We start from the raw sequence: 22923 nt of genomic DNA, 5'->3' as shown, positions 1-22923 counted from the left end.
TCCTCGGTTCTTCCTATCACCTCCAGATGACTCTCATATATATATATATATATGAAAGGACAAGGTCCGGCACTAGGTTGCAACCTAGTGCCGGACCTTGTCCTTTCTTCTACAAGTGAGTAGCCGGAGGCGGTACCGGCCGGTCTACGGCACAAGTGGCGAGGTGGGTGTGCACGGGGTGAGCGACTCACAAATCAGCCTTGAGATGTGTGTGTGTGTGTGTATATATATATATATATATATATATATATATAAAATTAGGACTATTCCCACTCCAGTGCTAATGTGGATCCAAGTAGCTGCCCTGGTCCGAATTAGATAGTAGTGGTGCCGCCTATCTCTTCTCAAGCAAAATTACAAATCCCAGCATGCACTGCCAGTCTGGGATATGCTGGGAGTTGTAGTTTTGCAACAGCTAGAGGCGCCCTGGTTGGAAAACACAGCCTTAGGGTACGTTCACACGTGCGTATTTTACACTGCAGATCCGCTGGTGAAGGCCCCGCTCTATGCTGGCTTTACATGTGCCTGCTGGTAGTGGCAATACGCAGTATACTCGCACATCGCGGGAGCTCTCTGCCTAGCTCAGAGCAGGGAGAGCGGCCGCGATGTGCAAGAACGTATTGCCGCTACCAGCATAGAGCGGGGCCTTCACCAGCGGATCCGCAGCTAAATCCGCGCGTGTGAACGTACCCTTAGACTGAATTGGGCTGAACCTGCTGCCTGAAGGCCACTTTCACACGATAGAATGCTCCGTCTTAAAGATCCGTTCTAATGTTCCGTTAACAAAACCATAAAAAAATGACGGTTACAAAATCCCTTTTATAGTCTATGGGGTTTTTATACATTACTGGTTTTGACCAGTCATAGTCCGTTATTAATAACGGATGTTATTTTGTGACGGGAGAAATAATACATGCAATGGTTCTTTCTTTCTTACTCCCGTCACAAAATAATATCCGTTATTAATAACGGGCTATGATGTGTTAAAGGGGTACTCCAGTAGAAAACTTTATTTATTTATTTATTTTATTTATTTATTTATTTATTTTTAAATCAACTGGTGCCAGAAAGTTAGACAGATTTGTAAATTACTTCTATTAAAAAAATCTTAATCCTTCCAGTACTTATTGGCTGCTGAATACTACAGAGGAAATTCTTTTCTTTTTGGAATACAGTGCTCTCTGCTGACATCATGAGCACAGAGCTCTCTGCTGACATCTCTGTCCATTTTAGGAACTGTCCAGAGCAGCATATGTTTGCTATGGGGATTTTCTCCTACTCTGGACAGTTCCTAAAATGGACAGAGATGTCAGCAGAGAGCACTGTGGTCATGATGTCAGTAGAGAGCTCTGTGTTCCAAAAAGAAAATAATTTCCTCTGTAGTATTCAGCAGGTATTAAGTACTGGAAGGATTAAGATTTTTTGATAGAAGTAATTTACAAATCTGTTTAACTTTCCGGCACCAGTTAATAAAAAAAAATAAAAATAAAAAAAATTTCACCAGGGTACCCCCTTTTAAACGGTGCCCGAACTGTCTGCCTTCACCTTACCCCTGAAACATGAACGTTTTGGCTCTTCTGAATGTCCATGAGTTATAGGGAGGTCGGAAGAGAAAACTTTGTTTGACCAACAGTTATGGTCACATTTAAAGGGGTATTCCAGGAAAAAACTTTTTTTTTATATATCAACTGGCTCCAGAAAGTTAAACAGATTTGTAAATTACTTCTATAAAAAAAAATCTTAATCCTTTCAGTACTTATGAGCTTCTGAAGTTAAGGTTGTTCTTTTCTGTCTAAGTGCTCTCTGATGACACGTGTCTCGGGAACCGCCCAGTTTAGAAGAGGTTTGCTATGGGGATTTGCTTCTAAACTGGGCGGTTCCTGAGACACGTGTCATCAGAGAGGACTTAGACAGAAAAAACAACCTTAACTTCAGAAGCTCATAAGTACTGAAAGGATTAAGATTTTTTTAATAGAAGTAATTTACAAATCTGTTTAACTTTCTGGAGCCAGTTTATATTAAAAAAAAAAAAAAAGTTTTTTCCTGGAATACCCCTTTTAAGTATGTTCACACAACCTCAAAATGTGTGGCATGTCAGCACGGAAAACGCGTGCAGACATTCCGCACATTTGAATAATCCAGCGGACGGGCACTATGCCGCCTCGTAGACGTTAATGAATTTTCAAGCAAAATTTGCAGAAAGAAAAGACACGTCTAGTATTTCTGCAGATGCCGGAATCGGGATTTCCATGTCAGAAGCGCAGTGTGAACAGTGCAGAAGAATCCCATTGAAAACAATGGGACTCTGCTGCAACGGAATTTTTCGAGCAGAATTGTTCTGCTTTTTTGAACTCTGAAATTCCGCCGTGTGAACATAGCCTAAGGCAGTGGTCTCCAACCTGCGGACCTCCAGATGTTGCAAAACTACAACTCCCAGCATGCCCGGACAGCCGTTGGCTGTCCGGGCATACAGGGAATTGTAGTTTTGCAACATCTGGAGGTCCGCAGGTTGGAGAACACTGGCCTAAGGTGTCACTGGTTTCTGCCCTAATGTAGTAATTGGTGAAGTCCCTCGACCATCGCACCATCTATTTCCCCCCTCATAGTGGACTTAGGGCTGGGTGGTATACTGGTTCATACCGAATACCGAAATTTTTGTGCTGCTTAATTTTTTCCCCATACTGCAATACCGGTGGGCCCCTCCCCCTTGGGAATGAATTATCAGCCCAGCGCTGCGCTGTCCCCACATCAGGGCACTAGTCATATGTGACCCGCGAGCTGTTCTGCTCCCCCCCCCCCCCCCCAGATCAGGTGACCCGCCAGCGCTGTTCTGCTCCCCCCCCCCCCCCCCCCCCCCCATGAATTATCAGCCCAGCGGGGTACTACTCACATATGTCACCCGCAAGCACTGCCCTCCTCCTCTTTGTTGGGGGCCGCCGGCGCTGTAACTCGCTGTACGCCAGTGGTCTCCAACCTGCGGACCTCCAGATGTTGCAAAACTACAACTCCCAGCATGCCCGGACAGCCAACGGCTGTCCGGGCATGCTGGGAGTTGTAGTTTTGCAACAGCTGGAGGTCCGCAGGTTGGAGACTACTGCCGTACGCTGTATCCCTATGCCCGGGCTGCAAAAGATAAAGAAAATAAACTTTAACTTACCTACATCGGCCTCACGCTGGGGATGGGAACGTCGGACAGCCGTCAGCCTATCACCGGCCGCAGCGATGTTCCGCCCCGGCCAGTGATAGGCTGAGCCCACTGTCATGTAAGGAGCTCTGGACGGCTTCTTACATGACAGTGCGTTTAACCTATCACTGGCCAGGGCGGGACATCGCAGCGGCCGGTGATAGGCTGACGGCTGTCCGACGTTCCCATCCCCAGCGTGAGGCCGATGTAGGTAAGTTAAAGTTTATTTTCTTTATCTTTTGCAGCCCGGACATAGGGATACAGCGTACAGCAGTGGTCTCCAACCTGCGGACCTCCAGCTGTTGCAAAACTACATCTCCCAGCATGCCCGGACATCCGTTAGCTGTCCAGGCATGCTGGGAGTTGTAGTTTTGCAACATCTGGAGGTCCGCTGTAGAGATGAGCAAACTTACAGTAAATTTGATTCGTCACGAACCTCTCGGCTCGGCAGTTGATGTTTATCCTGCATAAATTAGTTCAGCTTTCAGGTGCTCCGGTGGGCTGGAAAAGGTGGATACAGTCCTAGGAAAGAGTTTCCTAGGACTGTATCCACCTTTTCCAGCCCACCGGAGCACCTGAAAGCTGAACTCATTTATGCAGGAAAAGTCATCAACTGCCGAGCCAAGAAGTTCGTGACGAATCGAATTTACTGTAAGTTCGCTCATCTCTAGTCCGCAGGTTGGAGACCACTGGCGTACAGTATAGAGTTCCAGCGCCGGCGGCCCGCAACAAAGAGGAGGAGGGCAGTGCTTGCGGGTTACATATGTGAGTAGTGCCCCGCTGGGCTGATAATTAATTGGGGGGAGCAGAACAGCGCTGGCAGGTAACATGATTTGGGGGGGGGAGCAGTACAGCGTTCGCGGGTCACATGATGGTGGTGAAAGAAATACCGTGGAACTGCCATAAGTTACAAAAATACCGTGATACACATATTTGGTCATACCGCCCAGCTCTAACGGGACTATTACATCCGTAGATTGCCATAGCATAGCATTGATCAGTGTTATCGGTGATGCTTTACTAAGGCTTTCCATGGCTGTCAGCAGTAAAGGAGCGAAGATCTGACGGCACGGAGTACTGTAAGGGACCTCCGGCTGTCCTCCCATCTGATTGGGACATTGTGATTTCACCGCGGGGATCCTGAGCTTAACCGGCAGTTAACTTCAGGACTTTTAGACGCCACATTCAACTTTGATCGCGGCATCTGTAGGGTGAATGCCGGACATCACCATGATCGGTGATGTTTGGCATTAGCTCCCGGCTATGACACGTTAATGCTACAAACAGGAAGATGGCGGTCCCTTTAGCGCTTCACCTACACAGCTGCGCGCTCGGGCAACATTTGCGTAGGGACCTGCATTATGGCTCTTTTTAAGTGATGGGACAACAGTCGCCCTGGTGTCCAATTGGGTAAAATTGTGAAGCGGTAGAGTGCCGGAGGCTTGGGTCCACGTGGTGGTTTTGGCCGCGCCTGGGCTTTCCGTGCCGCTCTGCATTGCAGCTAATGAAAGTGAATAAGGTTATATTGCCAAAAATGCGTCCACGTGGGGGGCCGGCCATTATACTGCTAATAAAAAAGGGGACCAAAATGCCGTGTGAGAACATAGTATAGATCAAAAAAACTGCGCACACGTTGTCTAGAATCAGAAAAAACGTATCCGCTTTCTTCCACAAACGGCACCACACCTGGTTGCTTGCGGTATTGCAGCTTGGTCCCATTTTGCTTTGAGTTGCAATACCAGACGCAACCTGTGGACAGGTGTGGCACTGTGGCAGACATGATTTTCCTATCTTTCGTAACCCCGTTTAAATTTCATGTAAAATAAGAAGGGGTACTCCGGGGAAAAAACTTTTTATTTTTTATCAACTGGCTTCAGAAAGCTAAACAGATTTGTAAATTACTTCTATTAAAAAAATCTTACTCCTCCTTCCAATAATTATCAGCTGCTGAAGTTGAGTTGTTCTTATCTGTCTGGCAACAGTGCTCTCTGCTGACATCTCTGCTTGTCTCGGGAACTGCACAGAGTAGAAGAGGTTTGCTATGGGGATTTGCTTCTACTCTGGACAGTTCCCGAGACAGGTGTCAGCAGAGAGCACTTAGACAGAAAAGAACTCCACTTCAGCAGATCATAAGTACTGAAAGGATTAAGATTTTGTTTAATAGAAGTAATTTACAAATCTGTTTAACTTTCTGGAGCCAGTTGATGTATAAAAGGATAACCCCTTTAAACCACATTAAAGGGGTACTCTGCTGCCGGCGCTAGGAGCTCCTGATGTCATTGCCCCGCCCCCTCATGACATCCCACCCCGCCCCCTCAATGCAAGTCTATGGCAGGGGGCGTGACGGCTGTCACGCCCCTTCCTATAGACTTTCATTGAGGGGGAGGGGCTATGATGTCACACGCTCCTGGCTCCAGCGTTCAGAACAGTTTGTTCCAAACGCTGAGCAGCGGAGTACCCCTTTAAGTAGATGAAATTGAATAGGGTTATATAGCGAGACCCTGGATTACAGTGTGGACCCTGCTTTCCGATCCTCTAGTTTTGGGCGCCAATGCGCAATTTTTATTTATTTTTTTCTCCTGTCAGGATCTCGTTTTTGGCTGCGGAATCATTAGGTTCCGTCTGGTATCCTTGATGAGAGATCAAACCACTTCTCCTCTTCAGCTTCATCGCAGACTGGGTCATGTGCCCCTGGCAGCCGCCCAGCGCTCAGCGCAGGAAATCTACTCCAGTTCTTAAAGGGAACCTGACGTAACCTGCCCCCCCCCCCCTTTACAATGCCTCTGTCAGGTGGCGATGCCAATGATCTTTATAAAAGAAGGTTTCGAACCGTTCCGCGCTGTATGCAAATTTCAACCAAGTAGCCACCGTTCCCGGGGTTATAAATTGCCCCTTTTCTATAGGAAGGCATATCTTTATAGTCACACCACAGTATATACCTGCATATCATTAGTCACACCACAGTATATGGCGGCATATCTTTATAGTCACACCACAGTATATACCTGCATATCATTAGTCAAACCACAGTATATGGCGGCATATCTTTATAGTCACACCACAGTATATGGCGGCATATCTTTATAGTCACACCACAGTATATGGCGGCATATGTTTATAGTCGCACCACAGTATATACCCTTATATCATTAGTCACACCACAGTATATGGCGGCATATCTTTATAGTCACACCACAGTATATGGCGGCATATCTTTATAGTCACACCACAGTATATGGCGGAATATCTTTATTGTCACACCACAGTATATGGCGGCATATCTTTATAGTCACACCACAGTATATGGCGGCATATCTTTATAGTCACACCACAGTATATGGCGGAATATCTTTATAGTCACACCACAGTATATGGCGGCATATCTTTATAGTCACACCACAGTATAGGTCAGCATATCTTTATAGTCACACCACAGTATATGGCGGCATATCTTTATAGTCACACCACAGTATATGGCGGCATATCTTTATAGTCACACCACAGTATAGGTCAGCATATCATTAGTCACACCACAGTATATGGCGGCATATCATTAGTCACACCACAGTATATGGCGGCATATCTTTATAGTCACACCACAGTATAGGTCAGCATATCATTAGTCACACCACAGTATATGGCGGCATATCTTTAGTCACACCACAGTATATGGCGGCATATCTTTATAGTCACACCACAGTATAGGTCAGCATATCATTAGTCACACCACAGTATATGGCGGCATATCATTAGTCACACCACAGTATATGGCGGCATATCTTTATAGTCACACCACAGTATAGGTCAGCATATCATTAGTCACACCACAGTATATGGCGGCATATCTTTAGTCACACCACAGTATATGGCGGCATATCTTTATAGTCACACCACAGTATATGGCGGCATATCTTTATAGTCACACCACAGTATATGGCGGCATATATACTAACAGGCCAAAAATGTGTCCATTATATATGGTATAGCAGTTTATCAGCTATATGTCAGTCATAACTTAGCTTATACACCCTCTATGGCAGTGGTCTCAAACTGTGGCCCTCCAGATGTTGCAAAACTTCAACTCCCAGGCATGCTGGGAGTTGAAGTTTTGCAACATCTGGAGGGCCACAGTTCGAGACCACTGCCATAGAAGCTTCTCCCGCAGACCAGGCACTATGGGGGAAGATTTATCAAAACCTGTTGAGAGGAAAAGTTGCCCAGTTGACCATAGCAACCAATCAGATCGCTTCTTTCATTTTGCAGAGGCCTCTGCAAAATGAAAGTAGTGATCTGATTGGTTGCTATGGGCAACTAAGCAACTGTTCCTCTGCACTGTTGTTGTTAATTCTCCCCCTATGGCCGTGTACGCGCCGCTTCCCAATATACTTTACATTCAGTTCCTCATTTTCGTGAAGATCTCGCTCTGCGGGCTGTGGATGAAAACCTTATCCTCAGATACCCTTTAATCTGATGGGAGGAGGGTGCATCCTGTTCATAGTCGCTCCTCGGAGATCGGGGCTGGCCCTTTTTTCTTGTTTGTCCTGTATATACACAGCAGCCATCTTGAGTGGACGGAGCTGCGGTGTAAAGCATGGGGGAGTCAGTGAGGAGCAGTAAAAAGTGTGTAGTACCGCCATTCGGGAGGGTGGGGGGGGGGTGCCTTACTTCGACTGTCGGTGCATGATGGGAGTTGTAGTTCTGTAACCATTGGGGAAACACTGCTGTATATAACAAATGACATTCGGTCTCAGATGTCACGTCCGTCCGCAGATTATCTCGGACCGCCCAGCTGTCCACTTGGCCACGTACCGCGCTATCGCAGCCAGGACCGTGCAATGGCTTCCTTATCTCAGCAAGTGCGACCTGAGGAGGCGAAATGCAGATAGCGCCGCCATTATGAGTAACAAGCGTTTCTGTGAGATTCTTGGTGCAGTCTTTTGGGGACATTTTTTTTTTTAAATAGGGCACTTTAAAACTACAGCAAATCCCCCCCCCAATTATTAAACTATATAGCATACCTCCCCCCCCAATTATTAAACTATATAGCATACCTCCCCCCCAATTATTAAACTATATAGCCAATCCCCCAATTATTAAACTATATAGCCAATCCCCCAATTATTAAACTATATAGCCAATCCCCAATTATTAAACTAGCCAATCCCCCAATTATTAAACTATATAGCAAATCCCTCCCCCAATTATTAAACTTTATAGCAAATCCCTCCCCAATTATTAAACTATATAGCAAATCCCTCCCCCAATTATTAAACTATATAGCAAATCCCCCCCCCCCAATTATTAAACTGTAGCAATGCAACCCCCAATTATTAAACTATAGCAAATCCCCCATTTATTAAACTATAGCAACCCCCCCAATTATTAAACTACTGTATAGCAAATCCCCCCCCCCCCAAAATGCATGTAAGTAGGTGTTTGTATTTTATACCCATCCTATTTATTGTGATATTTCTTTCGTTTTTGACCCATTCGGATTTTGAGCGTAGCATCCATTGAAAACAAAATAAAATAAAATAAAAAAATCATATATATATATATTTTTTTTTAAATCCGCTGGTGGCAGAAAGTGAAACAGATTTGTAAATTACATCTACTAAAAATCTTAATCCTTCCAGTACTTATCAGCTGCTGTATGCTCCACAGGAAGTTGTGTAGTTCTTTTCTGTCTGACCACAGTGCTCTCTGCTGACACCTCTGTCCGTGCCAGGAACTGTCCAGAGCAGGAGAGGTTTGCTATGGGCAGTTCCTGACATGGACAGAGGTGTCAGCAGAGAGCACTGTGGTCAGACAGAAAAGAACTACACAACTTCCTGTGGAGCATACAGCAGCTGATAAGTACTGGAAGGGTTACGATTTTTTTTCTTATCGTGTTATCTAAAAGTCTGTGTCACATGACCAAGGCAGACTCATAATGGAAGTCTATGGACTCATAATTGAAGTCTATGGACTCATAGATACACAGAGAAGAGGCAGACTCATAATGGTCCTGGGCTTCTCTCTCTGCACAGACAGTAACTGATACCCTGTCTCTTTTTTTTCCCCTTCAGGTTGCAGGTGCAGATAGTATCTGTGCCTCCATAATGTTCGGTCTGCGCCTGCAGCATGTACAAAAAAAAAAAAGACAGGGTATCGGTTACTGTCTGTGCTTGGATATTGTACAAGGAAAGTCAAGGTGGCAGGGATTATTTTTGCCCTGAATTTAAGGAAAGACAAGGAGGTAGTACTATTTGTACTTACAAATAGTGGCGGTACTGTTTGTGCCAATACAATGTACGGTAAAAGATAGACACACAGCACGGCCTCCCCATTTCTTAACACATGCTATAGACACATACCGTATATACTCGAGTATAAGCCGAGTTTTTTAGCACGATTTTTCGTGCTAAAAACGCCCCCCTCTGCTTATACTCGAGTGAACTCTCCGCCTGTCAATCTCTTCCCAGTGGTCTTGAACCTGCGGACCTCCAGATGTTGCAAAACTACAACTCCCAGCATGCCCGGACAGCCGTCGGCTGTCCGGGCATGCTGGGAGTTGTAGTTTTGTAACCTCTGGAGGTCCGCAGGTTGAAGACCACTGCTGCCTTCATCATCATCCAGACCCCCCCTTTTAGTTTTCTACTCACCTCCCCTCGGTGGGAAGGAAGGGTGAGCTGGTCCGGGCCATCTATGCTGCAGGGACCGTCCGGTGGGGAGGGTTAGTCATTCCACGCTGTCCATTTTCACCAGGGGGGCCTCTTCTCCGCACCTGCCCTGGACTAGTGACGTTGCCTTGACGACGACGCACAGGGACGCGCATGAACGTCCCTGTGCGTCATCGTCAAGGCAACGTCACTAGTCCGGGGCAGGCCTGGAGCGCGGAGAAGAGGCCCCCCTGGTGAAAATGGACAACGTGGAATGACTAACCCTCCCCACCGGACGGTCCCTGCAGCATAGATTGCCCGGACCAGCTCACCCTTCCTTCCCACCGAGGGGAGAGGAGTAGAAAACTAAAGGGGGGGGGGTCTGGATGATGACGAAGGCCGCAGTGGTCTTCAACCTGCGGACCTCCAGAGGTTTCAAAACAACTCCCAGCATGCCCGGACAGCCTATGGCTGAAGGGATTGACAGGCGGTGATGATGAGGGGGCGGGGTGGATGATGACGGGGGTCTGGATGATGACATTGGGGGGGGGGGGGGGATATGATGTATTTCCCACCCTAGGCTTATAGTCGAGTCAATAACTTTTCCTGGGTTTTTGGTGTGAAATTAGGGGCCTCGGCTAGGGTTGGGCGGTATACCGGTTCATACCGAATGCCGAAATTTTTGTGCTGCACGATATGAATTTGAACCCATACCGCAATACCGGTTGGGCCCCTCCCCCTCGGGAATGAATTATCAGCCCAGCGCTGTGCTGTTCCCCGTTACTAATCATATGTGACCCGCAAGCGCTGTTCTGCACCCCCCAATTAATTATCAGCCTGGTGCTTCTACTCACATGTCACCCGCAAGCGCTGCCCTCCTGGTCCTCCTGTTTGTTGCGGCCGCCGGCGCTGACACTCTGTACCAGTGGTCTTCAACCTCCAGATGTTGCAAAACTACTCCCAGCATGCTGGAAGTTGTAGTTTTGCAACATCTGGAGGTCCGCAGATTGCAAACCACTGCTCTATACTGTATCCCTATGCCCGGGCTGCAAAAGGTAAACAAAATTTACTTTAACTCACCTTCCCCGTCGGTCCGGACTTGCTTCCCAAAGAATGGAACGTCAAAGAGCCGTCAGCCTATCACCGGCCGCAGCGATGTTCCGCCTAGGCCGGTGATAGGCTGAGCCCACTGTCATGTAAGAAGGACAGGAGGACGAGGAGGGCAGCGCTTGCTCGTGACTTGAGTAGTACCTCGATGGGGACAGTGCAGCGCCGGGCTAATAATTAATTTTGGGGGAGGGGGGGGGGGTAATACCGTTATATACCGTGGAACCGCCATAAGTTACAAAAATACCGCGATACACATATTTGGCCATACCGCCCAGCCCTAGCCTCGGCTTATATTTTGGTCGGCTTATACTCGAGTATACACGGTATATGCCTCCCTGTCTTTTATAGTATCTGAGCCTGAATAATATACAATAAAAGATAGTAAGGCAGAACTATATGTGCCTACAGCATGTACATAGCAGTACAGATAGTACTGCTTCCTCGTTTCATTGTACATACTGTTGCACATTTAGTCCTGTCTTTAATTGTACTCTAGCTGAGTGCCAGTCCTTGCCTGCAGCCTGCCGTCCTTGCCAGACAGTCAGCAGGAGGTGTAAGGCTAGGTTCCCACTGCGGAATCTCCAGGCAGAAAATGTGCGGCCAGCGCCAACTGAATCAGTCGGCACTAGGACCGTTCGGACCCTGCAGTCTCCAATAGACTGCAATGTGTTCCGCAAGTATTTCTGCCGGAAATTTTCAAGCGGGTTTTCTGTTCACAAATTCCGAAGTTTTCAATTTGTGAACGGAAACCCATTCACTATACAGTACGTTTTAGTAAGCGGAATTTCTGCCTGCAATTTCTAAAGCGGAATTAATTGCAGGCGGAAATTCCGTAGTGTGAACCTAGCCTTAGAGTAAAGCTATTAGGGAATGTACTGGATGTCCTATAGACTTACATGGGACTTGAGAGAATAAACCTGCACCATCGCAGGCTTAGAAGTCAACTTAAAATATAGCAAATTTAATCTAAGGAATGTAGACCCCCCCCCCCCCCCCCAAACTAAAACACTACCACAGATGTAAACAAAATATAAATCTTCATTGAGAATTCACGTATAAATAGTACTAAAGTAAAAAAGGAATTGGCACCAACAAACAGTTCTCTCAGGAGCACATACCCTGTAAGGTATAAGAGCTAAGGAGAAGTAGAAAAGGGGAAATACTTACACACACACACACACACACACACACACACACACACACACACACACACAGTACTATTGATAGAATAACCCAACCACTAATAAAGAGCATAATGCCAACATAATCATTAGAGGTTAGTACAGTGATCCATCAACTTACAATGGCCTCAACATACAATAGTTTCAACATACAATGGTCTTTTCTGGACCATTGTAACTTGAAACCAGACTCAACATACAATGCTATGGACGGTCCAGATATGTCTGTCTTTAGGGACCTACATTGAGGACGACTTATTTTAAGTAAGGGGGTTTGTGGTGTCCCGGAACAGGGGGCCTACAGTACAGGGAGGAACTACAAGTTCTGTACTACTCCTTACCTGTGCCAGGGTTAGCTGCTCCTTTTGGACACCAAGTAAGGGCGGCTCCATTTGGGACACTGTTTGTACTGTATAGGACCCTGAAGAAGCTCCTGTCCTACATGAACCATTGTTTCTCAACCAGGGTGCCTCCAGCTATTGCAAAACTACAACTCTCAGCATGCCCGGACAGCCAACGGCTGTCCGGGCATGCTGGGAGTTGTAGTTTTGCAATAGCTGGAGGCACCCTGGTTGGGAAACACTGACATAGACAGTGATTACAGCTCCCAGCAGATCTTTATTACTTTTATATGGAAGGATTTGCTTTATCTGTATTAGTTATCTACTTATTTTTCTTTAATCCTCCCTTTTTTCGGATGACATTTTGGTGGCTTCAGAACCAATTACCAGGTTTCCATAGAGTTCTGGTCTCAACACACAATGGTTTCAACATACAATGGTCGTCTTGGAACCAATTAATATTGTAACTTGAGGGACCACTGTACAGAATAACAAATAACCACATCAAGTCCCAGCATGCCATGGATATCAACTAGAGATGAGCGAACTTACAGTAAATTCGATTCGTCACGAACTTCTCGGCTCAGCAGTTGATGACTCTTCCTGCATAAATTAGTTCAGTATTCAGGTGCTCCGGTGGGCTGGAAAAGGTGGATACAGTCCTAGGAGACTCTTTCCTAGTAATGTATCCACCCTTTCCAGCCCACCGGAGCATCTGAAAGCTGAACTAATTTACGCAGGAAAAGTCATCAACTGCCGAGCCGAGAAGTTCGTGACGAATCGAATTTACTGTAAGTTAATATCTCTTATCAACCTTACCTAGGGAGGTCTGCATCCCCCTGTTTGTTGGTGAATTCTCAATAATGATTTATATTATGTTTTTACATCTGTGGTAGAGTTTTATTGATTTGTATAAACACTACACTATTTTTTTTGTGTGTGTGTGTATATATATATATATATATATATATATATATATATATATTCGAAGTTGGTCAGCACATTCTGATACACAACCATTGTATGGACCAGGCATACAGGTGCACACTGCTGCGCCTGGACTGCAAATACAAGAAAAAGAATTACAGCAGCACAGAACTATATATGAAATTTGACATGTTTAAAGGGGTATTCCAGGAAAAAACTTTTTTATTTTTTTTATTTATAATATATATATATATTTTTTTTTTTTTTTATATCAACTGGGTCCAGAAAGTTAAACAGATTTGTAAATTACTTCTATTAATCCTTTCAATAATTATCAGCTGCAGAAGTTGAGTTGTTGTTTTCTGTTCGGCAACAGTGCTCTCTGCTGACATCTCTGCTTGTTTTGGGAACTGCACAGAGTAGAAGAGGTTTGCTATGGGGATTTGCTTCTAAACTGGGCTGTTCCCGAGACGGGTGTCATCAGAGAGCACTTAGACAGAAAAGAACAACTCAACTTCAGAAGCTCCTAAGTACTGAAAGGATGAAGATTTTTTTAATAGAAGAAATTTACAAATCTGTTTAACTTTCTGGAGCCAGTTGATATATAAAAAAAAAGTTTTATCCTGGAATACCCCTTTAACTTAGCAATACTGCTATAGTGAAAAATAAAGGTTCTCAGCTTACCATTTGGCCAAATAGTGTGCACCATCCCACCAGGATAAGGTGACCTTATTGTGATGGACCCTACACTATGAATATGCCTCTGAGCATGCAGTTTCTAGACTTACAAGATCTGGCACATCCAGCACCTAATGAAATGGGTGGGGTGCATGAACCAACATGGAGGCAGCCACTCCCCCCATATATACAATACAAAGAAAGGTAGAAGTTTGTCAGCACATTCTGATACACAACCAATATATATATATAATATTGTAAAGTAATGTGCACCAATTTTCATTGAACTATCTCCAGCCGTTTGAAAGCCATCCTGGAATTTACAGTCATGGCCGTCAATGTTGGTACCCCTGAATTTTTTCAAGAAAAGTATTTCTTGGGTATTTCTCACAGAAAAGGATTGCAGTAACACATGTTTTGCTATACACATGTTTATTCCCTTTGTGTGTATTGGAACTAAACCAAAAAAGGAGGAAAAAAAGCAAATTGGACATAATGTCACCAAACTCCAAAAATGGGCTGGACAAAATTATAGGCACCCTTAACTTACCTTTCTGACACTGGGCTGTACAGTGCGACCCAAAATCCATTGGTAATCCTCAGATTTCATGATGTCTTGTACACATTCAAGGCCCCCAGTGCCAGAGGCAGCAAAACAACCCAAAACATCATTGACCTCCACCATATTTCACTTTAGGTTCTGTGTTCTTTTCTTTGTAGGCCTCATTCCGTTTTCGGTAAACAGTAGAATGATGGGCTTTACCAAAAAGCTCTATCTTGGTCTCATCTTTCCACAAGACGTTTTCCCAGAAGGATTTTGGATTAATCAAGTTCATTTTGGCAAAATGTATTCTTTCTTTTTTATGTCCGTGTCAGCAGTGGGGTCCTCCTGGGTCTCCTCCATAGTGGGGTCCTCCTGGGTCTCCTGCCATAGCGTTTCATTTAATTTAAATGTTGACTGATAGTTTGCGCTGAAACTGATGCTCCCTGAGCCTGCAGGACAGGTTGAATATCTTTGGAACTTGTTTGGGGCTGCTTATCCACCATCCGGACTATCCTGCGTTGACACCTTTCATCAATTTTTCTCTTCCGTCCATGCCCAGGGAGATTAGCTACAGTGCCATGGGTTGCAAACTTCTTGATAATGTTGCGCACTGTGGACAAAGGCAAATCTAGATCTCTGGAGATGGACTTGTAACCTTTAGATTCTTGATATTTCCACACAATTTTGGTTCTCAAGTCCTCAGACAATTCTCTTCTCCTCATTCTGTTGTCCACGCTTAGTGGACAACAGAAAGGCAGACAATGCAAAGACTAAGTGAACTTCTCTCCTTTTTTTTTTTTTTTTTAATATGCTTTCAGGTGTGACTTTTATATTGCCCATATCTGTTACTTGCCCCAGGTGAGTGTAAAGGAGCAGCACATGCTAAAAACTTATTTTTCCACAATTTTGAAAGGGTGCCAATAATTTTGGTCCATTTCAGGGCTGCCAACATTTACGGCCATGACTGGATAGAGATAAATACAGTACATACATGTGCGCACACACACATTTATTTACACCCATACACGCATATGTTGATAAACACACACACACACACACGGATCATGCAGGCACAGATACCAAAAAAGATAGTGAGGCAGTACTGTCTGTGCCTATAGCACGTAGAAAAAGACGGGGAGGCAGTACTGTCTGTGCCTATAGCATGCACAAAGAGACTATGGGGGGAGAGTTATCAAAACCTATCCAGAAGAAAAGTTGAAATGTTATGAATTTTGAAATACGTGTGCACAGAGCCTTATCCTTATAATTTCCTAACATTTCTTCTGATCATAGATTTTTCGTTATTTTCTAGGCTTCCATGAAGTCTGCCTGTCTGCATCTGGATGTCAGCGCCTTCGTCCTGTTCTGAGAAGCTGTTGTGACGGCGCCGGCGGTGCCATGAGGGTTGTGCCTGAAAAGAATGCGGTCCGGATTCTTTCGGGCCGAGAGAGGGGTACGCAGGCGCAGGGAGCCCAGCGACTCCTACAGTGTTTGGTGGAGGACAAAACCCGCTTTATGAAATGGGAAGGCAAGGTGAGTGAGCAGATAAATTGCCAATAAGGTGGAGCCAGAAACCAGGCATTTCGTCCCTGTTAAAGGGGTACTCCCCCGGTAAAAATATAAATAAATATATATATAATAAATAAATAAATTTTTATTTTTTAATCACCTGGTACCAGAAAGTTAAACAGATTTATAAATTAGTTCTATTTAAAAATCTTAAACCTTCCAGTACTTTTCAGCTGCTCTATGCTCCAGAGGAAGTTCTTTTCGAATTTCTTTTCTGCCTGACCACAGTGCTCTCCGCTGACACCTCTGTCCATGTTAGGAACTGTCCAAAGCAGGAGCTATGAGGATTTGCTCCTACTCTGGACAGTTCCTAAAATGGACAGAGGTGTCAGCATAGAGCACTGTGGTCAGACAGAAAAGAAATTCAAAAAGTAAAGAACTTCCTCTGTAGTATACAGCAGCTGATATATACTGGAAGGATTAAGATTTTTTTATAGAAGTAATTTACAAATCTGTATAACTTTCTGGCGCCAGTTGATAAAAATAATAATAATAATAATAATGTTTTCCAGTGGAGTACCCCTTTAAAGCCACCAAGTAAAAATCCAGTGATGTGTCCGACACCTTCCCTATTCCTGTATCCTTAATAGAACCTGTTTTACTTACTGGCTGAGGTGACTGACATGGATTATGTAAAACACATTTGCAATTAAAATATGTTCTTTATTAGTCATAGGCAACTAGTAATTTAGTAGTAGAAAACACAAGTACTCACTGACAAGTAACTTGGACTTATATGTACTGTAATGGTTTTGCATTCATTTGCTTCATGTATTCTAAACAACCTTCATTTAAAAATTCCTTATCATTTTGCTGCAGTACAATCTGTGCAACTCCTTTCACATAGCTGACTTTGCTGATGCTTCTGCTAGAGATCCGCCAGCACACACTGCTCCTGTCTCTGCTCTTACTTTTTCTTAGTGGGGCCATGTTCACACCTCGTAATTTCCGTATGGAATTCTGCACAGAAATTTCGCTTCAGCAGAGTCCCATTGAATTCAACTGGATTCTGCTGCGCTGTGCACACCGTGGAATTTCCGTGCCAGATGTTTCCGGCACAGAAATTCTGAAATCCTTGTGTAATGGATAAGCTAAAATGCCTATTAAGAATATGCTAGCTAAAATAGCCACTTACTAGCTCGCTCCCCCTCCCATTGTGTTTGAAACAATGTGTATAAGACTGCGCCTCCAGAAAGAGCTACACCCAAGATAAGACCCACGTGCTGGATGAGGAACACCTACAGATGGAAGAAGCCAATCATAAGTACAGTTATTCATGACTTATAGCTTTGCACACTGCACAATTGTTACAGACTATAAAAACCCTTGAAACTGTTTTAAATACAGGAAGTATAATTTGCGGAACTTTGTGTCACTGATTTTCTTCTCTCGTGCATGCAGTGATACTGATACCAAATTAGCAAGAGGGCAGATACTCATCTATAAGACGCGGTCTTGGCGCTGGCATAATATGCCGGCGCCAGGACCGCACAGGAATGCACCGTCTCATTCTGTGCAGTCTCCGGAATGTCTGCACAGAGCTTTTTCGTGCCGACGTTCCATAGTGTGAACATAGCCCAAATTTGTCATGGCTTTTCGGTGCAATGCAAATCAAAGTCTGTGTTCTGTGCATGTGACTCGGTTTTCTGCAACCTCATATACACACAGTGGAATCTTTCCATATAGACTCTTTCCGCAGCGGAAATAGCATGCTGCTCTTTTCCATAGATTCCGCATAGGAATGAACTGGGGGGTGAATTGTAGGCCTGGGTGTAATTTCCAGTTTACAGTCAGCGTAGTATTTTATTGGTATCGCGAGAGGTGGCGACAAATGTATCATGTGGATAAAGCAATGGGGACTCTCCTCTGTGACCAACCTTATGACTCTTTTCTCCTGTCTTGTTTACTTTGCAGAAGGTGGAACTTCCAGACAGTCCGCGTTCTACATTCCTACTGGCGTTCAGCCCAGACAGGTGAATTTCATCCTCTTCCATCGCTCTTTCTGGCAGGCGTGCCTGTCTAAAGCTGCTCAGCCTGCTGGCAGGGGATCATCTACAAGAGCTCTTCTCCTCTGCCAAGAAAAAAAAAAAAAAAAGAAACGTAGAATACTTTGATCTGAGTCTAGAAATATCTTCCAAGATGTTCTTTTCGAGAGGCCATTGCAACCCTTGTATTGATCTTGTTAAATGTTATAATCCTCCCAGTTCACTGCCCCCATCATGATAAACCGCCCCCGGCCTTTATTTTAATGATTTGTTAGTTTTCTACCTTGATACTGCTCTGTATTTTCTGCTCAGTCTCATTCAGATTCACAGACTGGGAAGGGGGCGTTCCCCAGCAGGCGTGACATCATCTGAAGCCATACAGGGGAGAACTTCCTCCCTCACTCTGCTACACACAGCCCTGAGCAGTTCAGTGTGTGAGATGAGCTATGATTGGCTAAGGCTGCACCCCCCCTCAGCACTCCAGACTGCATTTCCTGATTTTGGACTTTTGCCAGGCCAGCAGGAGTTCAAAGTCTGTGCAAGAGATGGGGGGGGGGGTGGGAGGAGAAATGTGTTCTTTTTATTTACCATAAGGAGGGCAATAGCAAAAATTTGTTTTAATATCAATGCCCATTTAAAGAGGTTGTCCAGTAAAAAAAAAAATAGGGGATAAGTATCTGATCGCACGCATAGGGTCTGCCCTCGAGGACCCTCCGTGATCTCCAAAAATGGCCCCGACCTTTCACTACTCTAGGAGCTCCAAAAATGCCCAGTTCTGCACTCAAGGTCATCTCTGGCGCTCCTATAGCGATTAATAGAGTGCGTGCCGTCTAAAGTACACGCTCTCTCTGAAAGCCCGGGTTCTGTTCTGGAGATCACGATCACATGCTTATCCCTATCCTGTGGATAGGGGTAAGTTATTTATTTATTTATTTTTTTACTGTACAACCCTTTTAAAGGGGTTTTCTAAAACTTTAATATTGATGGCCTATCCTTAAAAAGGGGTACTTCAGAGGAGGAGAAAAATGTTTTCAAATCAACCGGTGCCAGAAAGTTATACAGATTTGTAAATTACTTCTATTTAAAAATCTTAATCCTTCCAGTACTTATCAGCTGCTGTATGCTCCACAGGAAGTTGTGTAGTTCTTTCCAGTTTGACCACAGTGCTCTCTGCTGGCACCTCTGTCCGTGTCAGGAACTGTCCAGATGTTCAAATGGCAAATCCCCATAGCAAACCTCTCCTGCTCTGGACAGTTCCTGACATGGACAGGGGTATAAGCGGAGAGTACTGTGGTCAGACTGGAAAAAACTATACAACTTCCTCTGCGGCATACAGCAACTAAGTACTGGAAGGATTAAGATTTTTATATAGAAGGAATTTACAAATCTGTATAACTTTCTGGCACCAGTTTATTTGAAAACATGTTTTTTATTTTTTTATTTTTTCCCCCTCCGTAGTTCCCCTTAGGATCAGTAGAGGGCAGATAGAGATGAACGAACTTACAGTAAATTCGATTCGTCAGGAACGTCTCGGCTCGGCAGTTGATGACTTATCCTGCGTAAATGAGTTCAGCCTTCAGGTGCTCCGGTGGGCTGGAAAAGGTGGATACAGTCCTAGGAAAGAGTCTCCTAGGACTGTATCCACCTTTTCCAGCCCACCGGAGCACCTGAAAGCTGAACTAATTTATGCAGGAAAAGTCATCAACTGCCGAGCCCAGAAGTTCGTGACGAATTGAATTTACTGTAAGTTCGCTCATCTCTAAGGGCAGACTACAGTGGTCCCTCAACATACGATGGTAATTGGTTCCGGGCGGACCATCGTTTGTTGAGGGATTCGTACCATGGATCATACTCGCATGTCCCCGCTGCTCTGGCCTGTCCGTTTGCCGATCCTCTCCTGCAGTATCACTACTTCGCCACTGCACTGTCTCTATTTGTCGCCGCCATCACTTCGCTGCAAAACAGTTCCCGTATACGTTTCAATGTGAAAACCGTACGGAACCGTATTGAAAACCTTATGCATTGACTCTCCATTGAAAACCGTATTCCAAAAGATGCATCAGGTTGTGTCAGTTTTGCGTGCTGTATGGTTTTGTCCGTTTTTTTGTTTTTTTTCCCCCCGTACCCAAAACCATAGCCTTCCATGGTTTTTGGTCTGGGTGAAAAACTGTATACGTTTTTTTTTTTTTTTAATTGGAGTCAATGAGAACGGGATGTGTGTACGGTTCCATCCGGTTTTCACCCTACGGTTTTTGACTTTGCACAGTGTTTTTCTCTTAGAATTTCAATGAAACAAGGGAAACTTTATTCATAACGGAGTGAGAAGTTAAAAACGTATACGTTTTTTTTCTTAAAAACGGATGCAACCGGACATCATTTTTTAAAACCGTTTTACGGGTTAAAATTTGTACACACGTTTTGATACCGTTTAGTCAGGTGTTGAGGAATCAGTTTTTCATCCAAAAACCTGATACGGGAACTGTATTGCAAAAACGTGGTGTGAACCCGGCCTTATATCGGCAGGGGTCCGATTCTTAACACCTCCCTTGCTGATCAGCTGCTTGCGTGCGAGCGCTGCAGCCTCTTCCAATGTCTACTGCCGCTTGTACCGTTTGTAACGGCGGTGCAAAAAATAAACGGCAGTGCTGCCCTGTTCACTTGAATGAGACAATCCTGAAACAGGACGATCAGCAGTAAACATTTGCAGCGCTGGCCGCGCACTCGCTGTATGCGCCATTCATTTGTGGGGCAATTTTTCTATGTTCTTACAATTGTTAGACCCTACCCTTCAGCTTGCTGTTCCTTATCACAGGTTTTCCCAACCAGGGTGCCTCCAGCTGTTGCAAAACTACAACATGCTGGGAGTTGTAGTTTTGCAACAGCTGGAGGCACCCTGGTTGGGAAAACACTGCCCTATAGGATAGAGTGACAGTGGTTCCAAGCCTTCTCCTGCTTCTTCAGTGCAGACTGTTATAGGTAACCTTGCTGTAATATAGCCATATGTCCCCCGGAGCCCATCAGTCACGTGTGCTTTATCCCCGCAGGACCCTGCTGGCATCCACTCACGTCAATCACAACATCTACATAACAGAAGTGAAGACGGGGCGATGTATACATTCTCTGGTAGGACATCGCCGCACCCCGTGGTGTGTAACCTTTCACCCCACCATTCCAGGCCTCATTGCATCCGGTTGCCTTGATGGGGAAGTGCGAATATGGGATTTACATGTGAGTATTAACTTTGGGCTTCACACGGGAAGAATATTGCCTGAATTGTTCCTTTTCTTAAAGCGTACCTCTCATCAAAAAAACTTTTGTTATATTTTATAGATTAATGTATGCAGAATAACTTTACAATTGCATGTTATTAAAAAATATGCTTCTTTCTATTTAATTTTCCACTTTGAAGAAATGACCACTAGGGGTCTCCCTACCAGTCCTGGCAGCAAGCATTTCAGACTCATGCTGGAGTCCTAAACACTACGAGCTGCCAGTCTGCTTTGTTCACAAAGGAGAACACTCAGAGCTGCCAGCCTGCTTTGTTCACAGCCTGTTTGACTGTGAACAAAGCAGGCTGGCAGCTCTGAGTGTTTAGGACTCCAGCATGAGTCAGAAATGCTTGCTGACAGGACTGATCGGGAAAAAATACAATAGAAAGAAGCATATTTTTCATTAACATGCTATTGGAAAGTTATTCAACATTCATTAATCTAAAATATATCAAAAGTTTATTTGATGAGAGGTGCCCTTTAAAGGGGTGCTCCCGGTTTGGTAAAAACATACAGTGATTCCTTAACTTACAATAGTTTCAACATACAATGGTCTTTTCTGGACCATTGTAACTTGTAACCAGACTCAACATACAATGTACAGACAGTCCAGATCTGTGAAACGTGTCAATGGCTGGAAGAACCGACCAATCAGAATGGGCATTCACTGGTAAAACACCTGTATTACTGAAATGCATGCACTGACTGGTGTCTGGTAGCGCCCCCTACAGGGTTCAAAGACGGCACCCAGAGTAATACGGGGAATGGGAGGACAACAGTACCCAGAAAGATTATCAGAATTGGGGTTATTTAGTTTAGAAAAAAGAAGGCTTAGGGGAGACCTAATAACTATGTATAAATATATCAGGGGCCGTACAGAGATCTCTCCCATGACCTAGTTATACCCAGAACTGTATCTATAACAAGGGGGCATCCTCTACGTCTACAGGAAAGAAGGTTTCTACACCAGCACAGACGGGGATTCTTTACTGTAAGAGCAGTGAGACTGTGGAATTCTTTCCCGGAGGAGGTGGTCATAGTGAACTCTGTAATAGAGTTCAAAAGGGGTCTGGATGCATTTTTGGAGATTAATAACATTACTGGTTATATATACTAGATTGATAGGGACAGAAGGTTGATCCAGGGATTTATTCTGATGCCATATTTGGAGTCAGGAAGGTATTTTTACCTCTAGTATGAGGGTTTTTTGCCTTCCTCTGGATCAACTCAACTCAATAGGGACTTATTTGGGTTATAGGTTGAACTTTATGGACTCTGGTCATTTTTCAACCTTATGAACTATGTTGTTATGTTACAGTACAGGGAGGTATTACATGTTCTGTACTCTTTACCTGTATTACTGAAGTGCATGCACTGACTGGTGTCTGGTAGTGCCCCCTACAGTACAGGGAGGTATTACATGTTCTGTACGCTTTACCTGTATTACTGAAGTGTATGCACTGACTGGTGTCTGGTAGCGCCCCCTACAGTACA

At 44.6% G+C, this 22923-nt stretch overlaps 1 protein-coding gene across 6 annotated transcripts in view; it reads left to right on the top strand.

Moving 5' to 3' along the window:
- AMBRA1 (autophagy and beclin 1 regulator 1) overlaps positions 1 to 22923 on the top strand; it is a gene marked incomplete at its 3' end in the record, with an annotated part of 120294 nt that overhangs the window by 5704 nt on the left and 91667 nt on the right. For 5 of the 6 annotated variants that reach the window (XM_056527654.1, XM_056527659.1, XM_056527655.1 and 2 more), the window contains 3 exon segments: positions 15919 to 16139; positions 18090 to 18148; positions 21205 to 21388. In XM_056527654.1, coding sequence (XP_056383629.1) covers positions 16005 to 16139; positions 18090 to 18148; positions 21205 to 21388 — 378 coding nt within the window. 6 annotated transcript variants of the gene reach the window in all.

Source organism: Hyla sarda, chromosome 6 (assembly GCF_029499605.1).
Source record: "Hyla sarda isolate aHylSar1 chromosome 6, aHylSar1.hap1, whole genome shotgun sequence".
In the NCBI taxonomy this organism is placed as follows: Eukaryota; Metazoa; Chordata; class Amphibia; order Anura; family Hylidae; genus Hyla; species Hyla sarda.
Note: the sequence above shows the minus strand (reverse complement) of the source record. Positions and strands in the feature narration are given on the sequence as shown.